The sequence below is a fragment of the Notothenia rossii genome (genome assembly GCF_949606895.1).
Source record: "Notothenia rossii genome assembly, chromosome: 2".
Taxonomy (NCBI): Eukaryota; Metazoa; Chordata; class Actinopteri; order Perciformes; family Nototheniidae; genus Notothenia; species Notothenia rossii.
The window spans coordinates 91,510,047-91,527,896 of record NC_136904.1 but is presented as its reverse complement, the minus strand read 5'-3'; the positions used below and the strand labels follow the sequence as shown (position 1 = coordinate 91,527,896).

The 17,850-nt window shown below is 40.6% G+C and overlaps 1 protein-coding gene and 1 long non-coding RNA gene across 3 annotated transcripts; both read right to left on the bottom strand.

The window, feature by feature from the left end:
- Positions 1-2,671: 2,671 nt before the first annotated feature.
- On the bottom strand, positions 2,672-3,149 carry LOC307027346. 2 transcript variants are annotated; one of them, XR_013804603.1, is made up of 2 exons: positions 3,113-3,149; positions 2,672-3,070 (listed from the first exon to the last, which is right to left on the bottom strand). It is a non-coding gene; the product is annotated as an uncharacterized lncRNA (long non-coding RNA). The 2 variants fall into 2 exon arrangements; XR_013804604.1 differs by having other exon boundaries at positions 2,672-3,054; positions 3,113-3,142.
- Positions 3,150-3,169: 20 nt separating this feature from the next.
- coq10b (coenzyme Q10B) lies at positions 3,170-14,918 on the bottom strand. The gene is made up of 5 exons (XM_079662475.1): positions 14,759-14,918; positions 9,370-9,525; positions 4,861-5,053; positions 4,341-4,442; positions 3,170-3,578 (listed from the first exon to the last, which is right to left on the bottom strand). The coding sequence occupies exons 1-5, from the start codon at positions 14,854-14,856 to the stop codon at positions 3,411-3,413; spliced, it is 717 nt and encodes a 238-aa protein (XP_079518601.1). The 5' UTR covers positions 14,857-14,918; the 3' UTR covers positions 3,170-3,410.
- Between the last annotated feature and the right edge of the window lie 2,932 nt (positions 14,919-17,850).

Sequence of the window (17,850 nt, the reverse complement as noted above, 5' to 3'; positions counted from 1 at the left end):
TCTACTTTAAAGAGTCCTCTCCTGCTGATGTTCAGGTGTATATCAGTATGTAGTGTCTCTACTGTGACATGTCTCCATGCTTTAATATTCAAAAAGCTCTTTATTTTTCAGCAGCACCTCTTTTCACCCTCTGTCTGAAACCATAGCCCAGTCTGCTCTGATAGGCTAAGGGGCGGGACATCTAACCAATCACGTACAATGTGTTGGGAGTGTAACATTTTTTGACTCAGGAAATTAAGGAACATTCATTTGTCTGTATTACAATTGTTTTAATCGGTTTAATATTTGGGCTTAATAGGGAAGGTATCAAGTATTTGAGTCAAAAGGCTCAACTCCAAGGCTGTTTAGATGTCAAGTCTAAAGTGTTTGACATAACATTTGACTTTTCTTCACTAAAGCAGGTCAGAGGTCACAGAGAGGCCATTATTTACCCCCTGCTCTTTGACAGCAGTGACATTTGTAAACTGTTCGGACTCAGCGAGCTTCATGCCGCTCTATTCTTACCGCTCACATGATGACACTATTCCTGTCCCCTCACTGCGACCATGAACACACCTCAGTATCAAGTGTTCAAAAACACAAAATAAAACACAAGTCAGGGGTTTTTTTTGTTGAAAAAATAGTTTATAACTCATGCAGTTGGTACATCTTTCTGAAGACAATCAACACATTGTTTTCATCCCCTTCCCATGAAACACACACTACCATTTCTATTTAAAAGCAGTGTTTTCAGTTCTTCAAACTAACATTTACACTTAAACTAGGTAATAAATATGATAAAATGAGTATAATGTTTAAAAATAACGAGATAAATATGCTGTTAGGAGGAGGCACAGGTGGAGGTTTCATAGCTGTAGTCCAGCCAGGTTGGGCCCTTTGTATCGACAGTGGGTATACATGCTTTCTCAGCATTTAAAAGTAACACCTATATACTGATATATGCTGATATTGCACAAGTTATAGTTTAATTTATCTTTAAATCTTATGGTTTGTTCACACCAAACCCAAAGCTTTCTTTTCATGATGTATTTAGATTGAGTCAATGACACGTTTTCCAATTTAAGCGCGAAATTAGCTTGAAACCCTACCGGGAAAAGCATTTTATTCAATAAGAAACATCTTAAATGCTGGTGAGTTTATCTAATGTAGAAGTTAACATCAGCCTATAGAGATACCCATGTGTATAGTTGATAACAAACCTGCCATATTTATACCTAATTTAGAAGCAGGGGCGGACTGGGACTACTTCGACCGGCCCACTTCGGTACCGCTAGTGACTTATCCGAACGGCTCACCACGGTACCGCTAGTAAATACCGCTAGTAAATTGTCAACAGGGGGGGGCGGGGTGCTAGTGACTTATCCGACCGGCCCACTTCGGTACCGGTCCATCGGGTTTCGTCCTGAACGTCCCGATGGCCAGTCCGCTACTGTTTAGTAGACATCAGTATTTTGAGTGTTGATTGATAAGCTACTTTGTTAGCCTAGCCATGAGTGATCCAAACTCCATTTAGAAAACAAGCATTTTAAAATTTGTTTTTCCGTCTCGCAAAACAGACTTGACAAAGCATTTATTCACATTTTTTTCAAGTTAGCATCAAGATATAGTTAATTCATCCTCTTGGATTCATTCCCTGCAATAAAATGACATATCGCTTTGTGTTTGGTGTGAACCAACTTTTTGTCCAGCATGGCTCCCTGAAGGGTGATGAGAGCACATATTTAACACAAAGAAGAAAAAATAATCACCGTCTTCTACTAAAGCAAAATAAAAGTTCAGCACCCTTTGAATGGTGTGTGTATTTCTGATAGTTTACAGTACATGAAGTACATCTATCTGCCGCCATTTGTCCTCACTGCATGATTCCAGAGACCTGGCCTGGTGGAGGTTTGTAGAAGGAGTTTACATATGAATGTATTGAGTTGCTTTGAGCCCTTCACGCTCAAGTAACCACAGAAAAACATGGAGGTTTTATTATCAATCTGGACCCGCTCTGAGATACTGCTTCTGCTTATATAAACTCGTCATCTGTAGCTAACACAATGATTGTTTCCCTCTCTCTTTAACCTCTGTAACAAGATCCATAACGTAATCTGTGAGCTGTAACCTCAGACTTTCTACATCTTCAACCCTTTTTTCCACTGCAGTAAACAAGCTTTCATTAGCCTCCTGTGTTGCTTTAACCAGTGTTTGTTGGACCCAAAATAGTCCTTTGATCAATGAGTGTTTCTTTAGAAAACAACCTGTAACTATATTATATTATCAAATACATGTTTCAGTCATTTTTAAACCAAAAAAAAGCCATAATATTCTCTGGTTCTAGCTTTAAAAAATGGCTTATTTGCAGGTTTTCTTCATCACATGTGTTTATAAATTCAATATTTTCTTGCTTATGAATGTTACTGAGAGAGAACAAGACAGTTTTAATACATTATCTTGCCCTCTGATATATATCGAGGGCCATTTTTGCATAAAAAAGGACTTTAAGTGGCCGATTATTATCTAATCATTGCAGGATGTGATCAGACCCACAACACACTCGTTTTACCCCGTGATCTCAAGCTTCATAACCAGGCACCGGTTGTTTAATTAATTCCCATAATGGAAATGAGTTGAAATGGAAACAAGTCTGCATTTGTTTGTAGCACCGAGATGAAAATGAGCTGGTGGATCCACAACAAAAATATATAATTTATTAAAAAAATAAAAAGGGAGAGATGGGAAACTGTTGGGAATTAACTTGGTCGATGCTGTGAGAAAGGCATCAGTGCGAGTCTTTACTTCCTGTCTGACTTTGGCGTTAGGCGTTGTGTTTCCTGTCTGTTTTCTGTCTGTTTTCTGTCTGTTTCCTGTCTATTTTCTGTGTGTTTCCTGTCTGTTTTCTGTCTGTTTCCTGTCTGTTTTCTGTGTGTTTTCTGTGTGTTTCCTGTCTGTTTGTTTCCTGTCTGTTTGTTTCCTGTCTGTTTCCTGTCTGTTTCTTTCCTGTCTGTTTGTCTGTCTGTTTGTTTCCTGTCTGTTTGTTTCCTGTCTGTTTCCTGTCTGTTTGTTTCCTGTCTGTTTGTCTGTCTGTCTGTTTGTCTGTCTGTCTGTTTCCTGTCTGTTTGTTTCCTGCCTGTTTCCTGTCTGTTTGTCTGTCTGTTTGTTTCCTGTCTGTTTCTTGTCTGTTTGTCTGTCTGTTTGTCTGTCTGTCTGTCTGTTTCCTGTCTGTTTCCTGTCTGTCTGTTTGTCTGTCTGTCTGCTTCCTGTCTGTTTGTCTGTCTGTTTCCTGTCTGTTTGTCTGTCTGTTTGTCTGTCTGTCTGTTTCCTGTCTGTTTGTCTGTCTGTCTGCTTCCTGTCTGTTTGTCTGTCTGTTTGTCTGTCTGTTTGTTTTCTGTCTGTTTCCTGTCTGTTTCCTGTCTGTTTGTGCAGCGCTACGTGTGGTGGATCTCGTGGAACATGAGCTCTTGAGGGATGGCCGTCTCGGCTCCGTGCAGCTTGGAGGTACGACGAATGAACGCAGAAACCATCTGCTTCACCACCTCGTCGAAGAACACGTGAGCCAGCTGGGAGTGGAGGAGGGAGCGAAACTCGAAGGAGATCTGAGGACAGAGGAGAGGAGCTGAGTTTAATTCTTATTATAATGCTTATTTTTTTATTTAACAATATTTGTATTGAAGTTTTCAAATATAACAAACATTACACATACATAACATGGTCAGTCCAGGTGGCAGATACAGTGCACAATCAAATGAATAGGCATGTAAATAAACACAGGTCAGTATACAGATGATACACGGATAACAAAGTACAGAAATCTGAAAGAATATGACGTGGGCTACGACACTTTATAATCTAATTCCCTCCCCGCCCCGGTCTTTGGTTTTACTGATCATTATTTTTCAAAAACTCCAAGAAGCACCCCTAGATATTTTCAAAAACTGCCAGCTTTCCTTTAGTAATGTATGTTAGTTTTTCTAAAGCAACACATGCTGACAGATCCTTAATATATTTCTTCATACTTGGTTTGTTTCTTATGATGCTTCTTGGCATTTGAGGGGTTTGTTTACTTGGGTCACTCAAGCTAGACGCACCGGAGAGGAGGCGGGGCTTACAGTATCTCCATGTAGACGTTTACATACCAACAATGCTTTATACGTCATGACAGAAATAACCCCTTTTGCTTCTTTGTGCAAGTTGTGAGAGACGTTTAGACACCAAACTGCGTCGTGTTTGGGTTCATAACATCATCTGTCTGGAGACACACAGCGCAGTGAGAGCTGTAGATATTGTCTCTAGCTAGTCACAAGTCTGATGAATTAATCTGGTAACTACAGTGGTATGAAGCCAGAAATACTACTCACAGAGAAATCCACCGTGCAGGTACGAGGGTATCCTGGGAGTCCAGGGCTGAAACGCCACACCGTCTCCAGGTGGTTGAACAGTTTCCCATCAGAACAGGCCGCCTGCCAACAAAAAACAATATACTTGTTAATGCAATCAGTTTGCTGCAAATAACTAGTATTTAAGGTTGAATTTGGTGGGAATTTTGTATAAAATGAAGTACAACACATGCATCATATTACCATTTTGAGGACTGTTACTTTACACTGTATGTTTTTTCAAATATTACGGGTGGATTTCTTGGACTTTCTCACAGAGCATCATGCTTTATTTAATGAAAAGTAGCAGGACCATGGCTTTAGAAAATAACCTCCACTTAAATGTATGCAAGTTTCATAAGCAAAAGTAATTCAGATGCTCATGAGCAATGCCTTCCATGGGCAATTAAAACATCAAGCTTTTTCTCTACCATGCAAACCAAGAGAGTGGATTTCAGAAAGTATGCATTTAGTGATATCGGCCTGTGGTGCAGTACCTCACCTTGACCAGGTGGGGGCGTACTGAAGTGACCAGAGAGGTGTAGTTCTCCATCATAGGTGGAAAGCCCACGGCTACTTTAGCCTTGCAGAACCCGGCGCGCTTGAACACAACATCGGACTTCTTGCACCAGGGAACAAACAGGCGGTAGTTCTCCACCCCGTTCACCACGTCATAGATCTCCTGCATGGAAAACCTGGGGGGTGAGGGAGGAAATGAGTCATAAGCTGTGTGTGTGTGTGTGTGTGTGTGTGTGTGTGTGTGTGTGTGTGTGTGTGTGTGTGTGTGTGTGTGTCAGGAAGCAGGAGTAGGTCAGGACATACTTAAGTAAGTCATTAAGTAAGTCAGTAGGTACTGTAGTGAGTTGGTAAAGAAGTAAGAAAGCAAATACCGAAATTAGGTAGATGAGTCGGAAGGAGAGAAAGAGAGAGAGAGTGTGTGTGTGTGTGTGTGTGTGTGTGTGTGTGTGTGTGTGGGGGGTGGACAGGACAGGAAGCAGGTTAAGGTCAGCGACTGTGAAGTAACAATAAACACTAAACAAGGCTGGCATGCAACAAGATGAATGACTCATTTATTTTAAGTAGTAGTATTTAAGTAGGTCGATCAGGAACAGAGATAGAGGGAAGGGAAGAAAGGGACACAGTGCAAGAGAGGACACTTAAAGGTCCCCTATTATACTGTTTTTCATCAATATATTACAGGTTTCAGATATATCCAGAGCCTGTCTCTGATTGGCTGAAACACCAAACAGATCATTGCAGCATTACCCATAATCCCCTCTGTTTCAGCCCTGTTTCCAAAGTGCTGATTCTCTGTCTGTTACTTTAGATGAAAATAAGGAGCCCCTCCCCACGCCCCTCTGAGAGACATTTGGTTACAAAGAACTCAATGGAGCTCTAGGAGGAGATTCAGGTGATAGAGGGGGGGGGGTTACCTTGGTTGTGATTGGCTAATGGTTACACAAGCAAGTAGGTTAAGAAAGTTATTCATTCCTTTGACACACGGGGACACATTTTTTGCTCATTTTCAGACAGGTTTTTATATAAATGGATCAGGACAAAAAGAGACTTTCAGAGTCTCTTTCCACAGAGGGGACACATGTTGATGTAGAAGAGACATGAAGAAGAGGGGACAAATGTTGATGTAGAAGAGACATGAAGAAGAGGGGACACATGTTGATGTAGAAGAGACATGAAGAAGAGGGGACAAATGTTGATGCAGAAGAGACATGAAGAAGAGGGGACACATTTTGATGTAGAAGAGACATGAAGAAGAGGGGACACATGTTGATGTAGAAGAGACATGAAGAAGAGGGGACACATGTTGATGTAGAAGAGACATGAAGAAGAGGGGACACATGTTGATGTAGAAGAGACATGAAGAAGAGGGGACACATGTTGATGTAGAAGAGACATGAAAAGAGGGGACACATGTTGATGTAGAAGAGACATGAAGAAGAGGGGACACATGTTGATGTAGAAGAGACATGGAGAAGAGGGGACACATGTTGATGTAGAAGAGACATGAAGAAGAGGGGACACATGTTGATGTAGAAGAGACATGAAGAAGAGGGGACACATGTTGATGTAGAAGAGACATGAAGAAGAGGGGACACAGATGGAGAACTAACTTCATCTCACAGCTGAGGGAAATGTCTGCAGTGTTCTGAGCTAATGCTATTTATACAAGCACTTATCTTTAAACTCTTTATCTCAATGGAACACTTTGTGCGTCATACAGAAATGCATACGTAGAGAGATAAGGCATTAAAGCAATCATTCAGACATTAGTGACTTTTGTAAAGGGTTATGATAAGGTCACAGCTTTCTTTAAACCATATACCTCTACAGAGATTTAAATGTAAAACCGTTTTAATACACATCTGTGGTCCTTACAGGTAACTGTTTGGTGTATAGTTTGTATTTGCACCTCACAGGTAACCAGTTTATATTTAGGACTTACTGTTAACTTGTTTACATGTCTGGCATTGTTTACAATTGAGAAGTTTATTTTATCAACATTTTTATTTTTGTATTGTTAATAATATAATGTGCTGTTTGTTGCTTTCTGTAAAGTGTATCAGGACTAGGATTGTTCTGCATTATTAGCCCAACCAGGACATTTCAAGCTCAAATAAACACTGTGTTCGTATTCGCGGTTTTAACTTGTGCAAAAATGATCGCGATACACTTCGATCATTTTTGAATTAGATTGAAAGAGAGTATTAAGAAGAAATCACAATCCCATAAGGACCCACCGTGACACGGGGGTCGCATGAACTTTAAATGTTCTGGAAAGTTCCTTATACAGCTTTAGCCTTGTTGTTATTTCATGAAGTCCCTAACGGCCCGTCCACACAGCGGCGTGCGTTGACGCTTCACCATTCACTTTGAATGGGGTGACGTCACTTTTTGCCGAACTGCATCATGGGAAGCGACGTGACGCGTTGCTGGCGTTGCTGGCGTTGCTGGCGTTGCTGGCGTTACTGGCGTTGCTGGCGTTGCTGGCGTTGCTGGCGTTGCTGGCGTTGCTCGCTTCAAAAGTTCAGCAATGTTCAACTTTTGGCGCCTCGGCAGAAGCGTCAGCCAATGAAATCCCGTTTATTCAAATTTGCCAGTACAAGCGCTAGCCAATCAAACCGCTTGTATGCTGGGAGAGACTACGCAGGTCATTTCCTCATATTCCAAAAAATGTAGGAAAAATTCCTTATAGCGGTAGTGAATCATCCGGTGCTGTATGATCAGTCTCTGTTCATCTACCGGGATACAAACCGGAGGAACCAGGCATGGAGGGAGGTGGCAGAGACAGTGGGTGAAACTGGTAGGTTTTTCGCCTGTTTGGGGAGTTTATATCCAGTTTACTTCGTTTTAACATTGCTATTGCTTTGTATGTCGGGGCGGGAGATTCATGTGATTGGTTGTTGGTCGCAAAAAATCCCCAAGCTTCAGATACGCCCACCTCCAAGCGTCAACGCACGCCGCTGTGTGGACGGGCCGTAAGTGACACACACTGAACAGTCTGGTGGGTCATGGTCCAGGTCATGTGACTGTGTGTTCCCATAACAACATGTCCAAGAGGTCCGTGCGCCAGACTAACACATGTGACATAACGAGCTACATTTCAAAAGCTTTTTGTTTGTTGCTAAAGGTCAAATTCAAGCCATTTAAGAATTAAAATGCTTACATAACATGTCCTTTATTACATTTAACCTGTTGTGGAAACATTTCTTGATCAAATTGATATGAAACAAATGAGACAAACATCACGGTGTCACTGGTGTCACATCGGGACTTTAACCCTAAACTTTCACAGTAAACCCAAAGTCACATATAGCACAATTAGAAATATGATTATGATCTGCTCAGTTAATTTAGCTGATTCAATTATATTGAGTTGATATATTCTTATTCTTCAATTCAAAGAATGTTCAAACTCATTTAAACCAAAAATCATCCTCGTTAATTAAGTTATAAATAAGAGTTATTTTACCATTAAAGCCCAATTTGACATATATGTCACATTTCAGATATTTGACACTAGGGGGGGTTCTTGTCAGAAATGAGTTCTAGGTGGTCTATTTAGTCTAAATGACGTTCCCCTTCATTTTCCCAAAAGTAGAAATGGGTCCGGGTTCTTATGGGTTCAAATGGATTTCTATATTTTTTTAATTGCTCTGGTTTTCAGCAATATTTCAGTTGGTGCTTTTTATATTGTGTTTTACAATAAATATTTACTTTCCTACTCTTGATAATTGCTCTAATGCAGAGGTGGGAAGTAGTGGAGTACAAATACTTGGTATCAGTACTTTACTCACTACTTATTTTTCAGACGACTTTTTACTTTGACTTGTTACATGTTGAACCCAAATACCCGTACTTTCTACTTCTCACATGTTGAACACAAATACCTGTACTTTCTACTTCTCACATGTTGAACACAAATACCTGTACTTTCTACTTCTCACATGTTGAACACAAATACCTGTACTTTCTACTTCTCTCATTTTCCAAACAGGCTGGTTCCTTTAGTCTGAATGTGTGTTTGGTGGCGTGATCATTATTATTTAGAGTCATTGCGTGCCTATTGATTTGAACACGATCCGTGTATCCATCATTTCCTGGTCTTCTCTAAAGAAGAGGGACCAATGAAAACGTTGTCATTTTGCCGTTGGTCACCATGGAAACATTCATTAGCTAACAATGACATTATTGTTCTATCAATATAAAGGGAGGTCAGGTACTCTTTAAAACAGCTGCTAGTTATGGGTACTTTTTACTGAAGTACATTTCAACGCCTCTTTACTTTACTTGAGTAAAGAAGTTTAGTCAGTACTTCTACTTTCACCAGAGTATTTTTAAACATGAGTATCTGTACTTCTACTTGAGTAAAGGATGTGTGTACTGTTGCCCTCTCTGCTCTAATGTAACAGCTGTGTAATGCAAAACCCAATAAACAGAAACACTGTTGTTTTTTTAAACGTAATTTTCCTGCATCACATGACCATGGACTCACCCGATGACACGTCTCTCGGAGTACTCCTTCCTCTTGGAGAAGGTGTCGGCCAGGTTGAAGAAGGTGCGGACGGGTAACGTGACGACGGGCCCCAACATGGCTGCACCCGGGCGGGGGGGCACGTGAGTGTTCAGGACCCCACATGACGACAGGTATCTGAGCACAAAACACACAATATTCACACAAACTGGGGAAAAGGATCACCAGGCCATCCAGTTATATTAGCCGGGCCGGCTCAGATGATTGGTCGTGCTTTTTACAGCGCTATGGCTTCCACTGAGGACATGTTTGTATGGATTTATTGTCAAAGCATTTAATATATTCATTGCTATCGGGATGTTAAGAGCATTCCATGGAATATAATAAAAAGTGATAAATAAATTACATACCCCACCTTTAATGCCTTGTGTTTGATATAATTAATATGTTTCAATGCCCTTAATTTAAAGCACTTGGAATCTCCTTGTGTCTGAGTCTTGTTTTCTGTATTTTCTAGCCTCACACATAAACCTGAAACCCTTTTCTCTGTGACGGTACACTCATTGATAAAGCCTGGTGTTAATTACCCTACAATACCTGTAAATCAATGTGAGAGCAACAAGCTGCCACTCACACTCCTTGGATATTTCCCACAGAAAACCTTCTCGCAACACCTGCTGAATTGATTCATTCACATTTACTGTGACACATTAAATCAAAATCAAATGAGGTGTACAAGGGCACTAACCCCGCCCGGCTTCTACTTATAAAGTATACAGTGCATATTTTCTGTTTTGCCTGGGGGACTAGAGACATGATTAGGCTACACATGGCTCCAACGTTTTAATATCAAGTGCCACAAATGTGTTGGTTTATCAGTTTGTCTGTGGATGGAAATATATGTTTCCTACATCTTTTTTCAGTCATGTATTAAGAAGACAATCCAAGCATTTTCTGGGTCAAGTTTTTAAAATACAGATGAGGGTTAGGGGCATAAGATGTGATTTTAATCCAACCAAAAGTGTTTTTCGTTCTGTGATTAAAGTCAGAATTCGGAGGAAAGAAATTGTACATATTTTTTCCGAATATATCAGTTTTATTTTGTTTGTCCCCCAAAAAATCTTTGCAATTTCTACCGTAGTTGACTATGAATCCTCTTATATCGTATGTGATTCTTTTTCATTTCTGAAAATGTGAAAAATTGATTAAAAATCTTAATGACTAAAAAATAAGAATCCACTACTAAACGATCAATCATCAGGATCATAAATGTCCCAATTCGATCCCTTGCTTTCCACAGTGCAGTTTCCTGATTATATGGATCAGTGGGATCATGTTCTCTAACCCTGAAGTCCTCAGAGACTCCATGAATGTGAGGACTTTTAATCCTGGATGGTTCGTAACTTCAATATGACCATAAAGCTCAGCTCAGAGACACACACTTTGATGTCTCCCTGTTCCACAATGTCCCTGGCATAGACACCCAGGGCATGTGTTTGGATTCACGCAGCTCTTATGTCACCACTTAATGTCATCTTAATATCATCATCAGCTTAACCTATTCTGTGCTTCTCGTGACGCACTGCTTGGGATTCCTGCTCCATTATTGGCCTGCAGGGCACTACTACCTGAAATGTGATACATCAGACACATGGGCAGCGACCTCAGACTGACAAGACCGATCAAGTTTATAGGTGCAGAAATGTGGGCAAAGGAGGAGGACAGTGAGTGTGCACATCAAAGACCAAAATAGTGCACGGATGTAGGACAAACAGGGGGGTTAGCACTGTGAATATCACAAGTTTAATGGAAACATTTTGACCTAAAAAGGCAAAGAAACTGATCAAAAACTTGCCAAATTGTTTGTTTTAAGAGTGTATAGACTACTTCTCTTTTAATCATGGAGCCAACTTCCAGGACATTGTGTCAGAGGTTGACTTGGATCTTTTTTAAAGTTTCAAAAAAGAGAGTGCAGCGTATATATATAAAGAAAACTGGATACAGATAGGTAGGTAGGTAGGTAGGTAGGTAGGTAGGTAGGTAGGTAGGTAGGTAGGTAGGTAGGTAGGTAGGTAGGTAGGTAGGTAGGTAGGTAGGTAGGTAGGTACTTTATTGATCCCAATTTGGGAATGTTTTGGGTTGCAGCAGCATAAAAAACAAGGCAATAAGAGAAAATAAGACAGAGAAATAAACAATCCAAAATATTTCTGAAGTAGAAATAAAAAACAGCATTAAAAAGTTTAAAAAATATATACATGTGGAAAAATGCATGAAATACAAATTACCAGTAACAAAATATAAGAGACGGGGTATAAGAAGAATTGCTCAGGCGTGCATGAAGCCATATTGAAACCAAATGACTTGTGAATTAATTATTACTGGAAGGTTTACCTAAATCTGATTATTAACAGACGTCTCTTTCCTGATGTTAGTCCTCATAAGCAACATGTCTCTTTGGCCACATGGCCCCACAGACTGACACGGAAGATGCGTGTCCACTGTTTGGCCACTACCGAAAGTGGTTTCAGAGTCTGGTGCTCTTCCTGGGGGCTTAGTGCAGGGGGCTTATCTTAAACTAACACTTGTCAGCTGGCATAAAACACCTGTTCCTGTGCAGGGTTTTAAGCCCCAGACAGAAAATGTGTGTCCAGAGATATTGCAAAAACTCAGTGCAGTTGCAACAGCTGACACAGGTTCTAAAAATCCTGACAAATATAGCTACCACTTTGTCTTTCTTGGAAGAAGGGTCAGGCTGAAGTAGTAAGAAATGCTCCCATAAATATCTAGAGCTCAGAACCAAATGCAGAATGGCCCATTTTTAAATAAAATATGTATATCACAGGATGCGCATTACTTTTATTAAATTTGAGCAATTGTTGGTATATTGATCTTGTGTTTTGTATAAAATTGTGATTTTTAGAATACCTTTACTTATTTGCTCGCTAGCTTATGAATTTTATTTTAATCTATGACAATAATTCATAATTTATTTTGGTCATATTATTTATACGAATATAAACCAACAAATAAATGTTGTGGATTGAAGTAGAAGGAGCCATAACCAGAGTGTAGGAATACTCCGTTACAGTAAAAGTCATACATTCAAAATGTTACTCAAGTAAAAGTAAAAAAGTATTAGCATCAAAATATACTTAAAGTAGTAAAAGTACTCATTATGCAGATTGGTCCATTTCAAAATAACATATATTTAAGCAATAGCTCACGACAGGCCCTGGTTAAGGCCCAGATACACCGGCCCGAAATCGGCAGTAAATGGGAGTCGGGCCGAACGTGAGCGTGGGCACGCCCTATTCGGAGTGGTGTGCGCCGCACCGTCGGGTCTTTTCTGCCGACCTGACGCCTTTTCATGTTGAATCGGCGCCGGGAACACCACCGGAAGTTGGACAAAGGGATAACACTGATTGGCTGTTCAGCTAGCGAATCAGTGCATGAGAAGCGTTAACGGAAGTGAGAGAGGTAAACAAATGAATTAAAATGGAAGATGGAACACACACGGACGGCTATTTCACCTCATTGGTTTATAGAGCTCCTTGTTCGTTCATGTTTTCAATGGACGAGAGTGAAAAACGAGAAAGAAAAACGCTATTTTTTGTTTGTTTATATCACGGAGTCTGTACTTCTTCTGTCTTCCGGTTGTTCCGGTTGTTGCCTCTTTTGAATGATGAATACACACTACCGCCGCCTGCTGGTAAGGAGAGTTATTGCCACTCACGCATACGCAGTTCATACGTGCTCGTCTCGGATTTGCGGTGTGTTCCAGTGCGCAAAGTCGGCAAATACGCAGGAGAGTCCGGCGACGCAACAGTCGGTGTCGGCGTCGGTGACTTCTCAGGTGACTGGCCGGTGTATCTGGGCCTTTATGGTCATTACATCACAGCTAAATCGCGTCGGGCCGACAACTATCACGGCCTGAAGTGAGCTATTGCTTTTATAAAAAAAGAAAAATACACCCTCCAATTTAAATAGTTGTTATTAGTAAATCATGATGTTAAAAATAAAATAGTCCCTCCGTTGCCTTCTGCACAAAACATAGTGCGAGGTGGTTGCTATGCAACACAGCGTCGCGTTGAGGTTGAAGCTTGCCGGTGGGCGTGTCTGGTGCGTGACCAACAACCAATCACATTAATCTCCCACCCCGGACACACAAGCACGCGGTTTGATTGGCTAACGCTTGTACTGGCATATGATTCGATTGGCTGACGCTTCCGTCGAAGCTTAAAAAGTTGAACTTTTCTCAACTTTCGAAGCGAGCAACGGAGGCAAAGCGAAGCGACGGAACCACAATGCAGCTCGGCAAAGCCTGACGTCACCCTTCAAAGGAATGGGAAGTGTCTCCGTTGAAGCAACACACGCTGCCGTGTGGACAGGCCAGCTAGCGAGCATATTACACAGACGGCGTTGATCGATTATTTGGCTGTTTATTTACATTCATTTGTATTTTGCTGTTTATTGTGCACCCACTGAAAAACTGTCCAGCATCAGTAGAATGGCTTACGAGGTTACTTGTACTAGGTTGAGGTTGTTATATAGGCTGTTGCTTGGCGTGGCGAGAATATTGCTCCACTTTCTCCGGTCCCCGAGATTCGGCTTCCAGTAGCTCTGGAGAGAGCTTTTGCACCTGTGGCCACTAACGGTCATCATTTATCTGCTTTGTTTCAAGACCCACATCAGAAAGCTTATGGTGGTACTTTTCCAGTTGGTACCTGCTCTTCACGTAGCTCTGCATGTCGTCGTTTAGGTGCTTTCTGAAGATAGGCACTGACTGCTCAATCCACTCCTCCATAGTACCCCGGAGGTCGAAGTTAACCTTTCCATCTTAAGCTTTGTTAGACGTGGAGGGAGGGATACATTACTGACTTGTGAAAAGTAACTACAATTCTACCCGTGATGTACGCTCATTATATCAGATTGCTTGATTTGACTTTTTTATAAGATCATGTTTTATAATGATTGATCATTAAAGTGTTATCAAAGGTGCAGCTAGTTTTAATGACTTTGTATACTGCAGGTTAGCTTGTGAATTTGCTCCAACTAAAGAACTAAAGTCTGATTTAACACTTGATTATATTTCACATCATTAATCCAGATCTGTAAAGTAACTAAAGGTATTAATGTAGTGGAGTAAAACAAGTACACCATTTACCTCTGAACTGTAGTGGAGTAGAAGAACACAGTAGCACAACATTGAAATACTCAAGTTAAGTACAAGCCTACCTCAAAATTGCACTTAAGTACTTGGGTAAATCTACTTAGTTACTTAACACCACTGATAACTCATTCCCAGCTGGATATCTTAGGTGTTATGGCTAACTTTTTGTTTTTCTCAGCGGTGTGTCCTCATTTGACACTTCCCAGTTTTAACCCAGATTAAATATATAAAATACTTTACCTTACGCTGTTCCTTAAGTGTGTTTCCCTGCTGGCAGCAGAAGGAAAGTGTCTGATGCACTCCGCTACTTTCCTCAGGCTCCGACTACCTTTCGCCATCTTCCCTTTTTTTCGCTTTGACGGACTTCTTCACTCACTTTCTGCCAGTGGCAAAATTGACATTTGTCCCGCCCCCTCTACAATTGTCGGCCTAACATTGGTTGACGTGTGCCCCACCGATAGATTTCATTGGCCAGTCCCATGCCTCGTCAACTGACATTGGTGACGTCTGCGCTTCACGAAAGAATGTCACGAGTGTGTAACATGAGTCACCGTTTCACTGGAGTTCAGTGCACTCTGAGGTTATACACACACACACACACACACACACACACACACACACACACACACACACACACACACACACACACACACACACACACACACACACACACACACACACACACACACACACACACACACACACACACACACACATACATAATGGGTATATTAAGGAATTCATAAAGAAATTAAACAATAAAGACATCAATTTAGAGATGTTTGCATTTAATTATTGCATTAGCGTGCAATTTCATTGGGAAATAAATACAGTTGCACAGTTTATTCCTAGCATTCGGTGCCATTTAGGTCCCCACCACATATCATATATTTTGCATTTTAAAGGTCTAATGCTTATTTTTTAAAAGCTTGGTTTTAAATGTTTATACCCTCTACCATCAAACAACAATGTTATTTAGCCAGGATATTCAACGTTTTTAAATAATTACTCTGATTTTAGCGCAAGTAGGCAAAATTGCTCAACTTCTGTAACAGATATACAAAAAGAAATACAAACACATTCTACATTTTTGTCACTGTTGTATAACCCTTTTGCTAATATTCCTCACCAAATTGAAATTGTTGTTATTAATTCATTTTTATTGAAAGTAAAGTGTGTGTGTCCTGTTTGAATGTTACTCTGATTGGAATCCCTCTGGACACGCCCCTTTACTATTCTACTATTTGTATGACTCAAGAAGAAGAAGGATACATTTTGAGTGGGAAAATCATCTTCAAGAAGCTGAGTGAATGCGTTCTTCCTTCAACGTTTTTTTAATGTTTTAAATAACTTAACTGTTGCGGTAAAGCATAACATGTCCACCCTGTTATGCTCATTTTTAGTGGAAACTGATCATTTGTTTTACATTTAGAAAATATGGTGAATATATCTATCAAATATATGTTGATACAGATCGGGCAGGGGGACAGATCGGGTATTGACAGTCACTATCCGATCTGCAGCCCTGCCCGATCTGCATTGCTCATGTGCGAGATGGTCCGCCCAGAGCCCTAACTCTAGTGTGGACGGGCCGTTAGGACACTCGCATAGACCTCCGTTGTAAAAAATGGCGGCGCCTACTTCCGGACATCGAAATAGTTAAAAATATTGTCATTTGGGCGTTGGACGTCATTCACTTACATTACGGCGCGTCGATTAGTTCCAGAGGTAAGTTGCTGAAATATCAAACTCTTTTGAATTGTCAACTGTCTATATTGTATCAGAGGCCCTTTATGATGCTTATACTGGTCTTCATTTGTATATGCACAGCGTAATTATCTATATTTTATCTTGCTTGTTACAACTAATTTTTCTAGCATTGCCTGCTAGTTAGCTAGCGCGACTTCGTCAGCTTTGAAGGTAAGATTTCAGTAATGAATCGCTAGCAGCTTATATATCAATGATGCTGGGTAACTAACAAGCAGGATTTAGATTGATTGTGTTTTTTTTGTTATTTTGGTTTTTATCTGCTGAACCTGACCGTGTCAGCCATCCTTAGTCGGCTTTTTCTGTATGATATGACTTAATTGCTAGCACTAGTAGAAATGAGGTGGCGTTTGTGATAAATATTTCATTTAATATTTCATTGAATTTTGGGATATACTAACATTTCATTATGTGACATGTTGACTGTACTTATTTTTTTTTGGTACTGTTCCGTGTTCACTCATCTGTACTGTACAACTAGCCTAGCGCTACTTTTTAATGCTTGATGGCATGCTAGGATAGATGCCTTTGTATTGTAATATACACACTAGTTTAATGATTGTTCTTCAAAGGTATTATTCAGTGTTAAAAAGATTATAGCCTACTGAACAGGCTACTCTACAGCAGTGAATGAAGGATGAGCCTAAAACATGGTCATGCATTCAAAATGTTTATTTTTAACAAAATAAACACTTTTTTTAAAAAAGCACTTTTTTTTATTCAGCCTCATATGTCAGCCATGGCTGTTGCTGCTGCTGCTGGCGGAGGCTGCTGCTGCTGAAGGAGGCTGCTGCTGCTGCTGAAGGAGGGTGCTGCTGCTGGAGGGTGCTGCTGCTGGAGGAGGGTGGTGCTGGCAACGGCTGCAGGTGATGACTGCTGAAAGAAGAGGAGGCTGGAGGCTGCTGACGGTGGACCGGGAATGGAGATGCCAAGTACATCGATGGCAACGAGTAAGGTGTTTGGCAGTGGCCTAGATGTTATGACCTTCGGTGCAGAGGTCTGTTGGGTCTTCTTTGCCTTCTTACTCTGACTTTGCTGCCAAGATACCCTTTATGTTTATCCTTCCTCTCAGCCCTGACCCTGACCCAGCCCTCTTTAACCCTAACTCTCTTTGTTCTCCTTCTCATTCATTTGACTTTGTTTTGTTCTAACACACATCACTTTTTCAATACACTGTTCTTAATGCTTGTTCACACATTTGTTCGTCCCTTTTACTTTGTTCTTCCTGTTGTTCTTGTTCAAACACATATATCAATTGTTCATCCACTGTTGTGCTAAAAATGATATTCATAGTCTTAACATGATCATGCTACCCATGCTAACATGAACACAAGCGTTTCCCTCCAAAAATGTAAAACGTATCTAAGTAATAGGCTACCAAGCTTTCCGTTGTCACCCTGCCTCTCCAAATGCAAAACTGTCAATAAAAAGTATGCAATTACAGCTGAAAAAGTACTTGGGTGTGTGTGTTTTTTTTAATATATATTTACCATTCAATAATGCAATCGCTGCTGCCTGTCTGTGACAGTCGCAGTTTGATCTCAGTGTGTCTTATAAACTGTAGG

Coding starts and splice junctions, on each gene's coding strand:
- coq10b (XM_079662475.1), bottom strand. CDS start 14,856: ATGGCGAAAGGTAGTCGGAGCCTGAGGAAAGTAGCGGAGTGCATCAGA. Junction 9,526..14,758: donor CACTTAAGGAACAGCGTAAG/GTAAAGTATTTT, acceptor TTTTGTGCTCAG/ATACCTGTCGTCATGTGGGG. Junction 3,579..4,340: donor CCTGCACGGTGGATTTCTCT/GTGAGTAGTATT, acceptor CTCTGTCCTCAG/ATCTCCTTCGAGTTTCGCTC.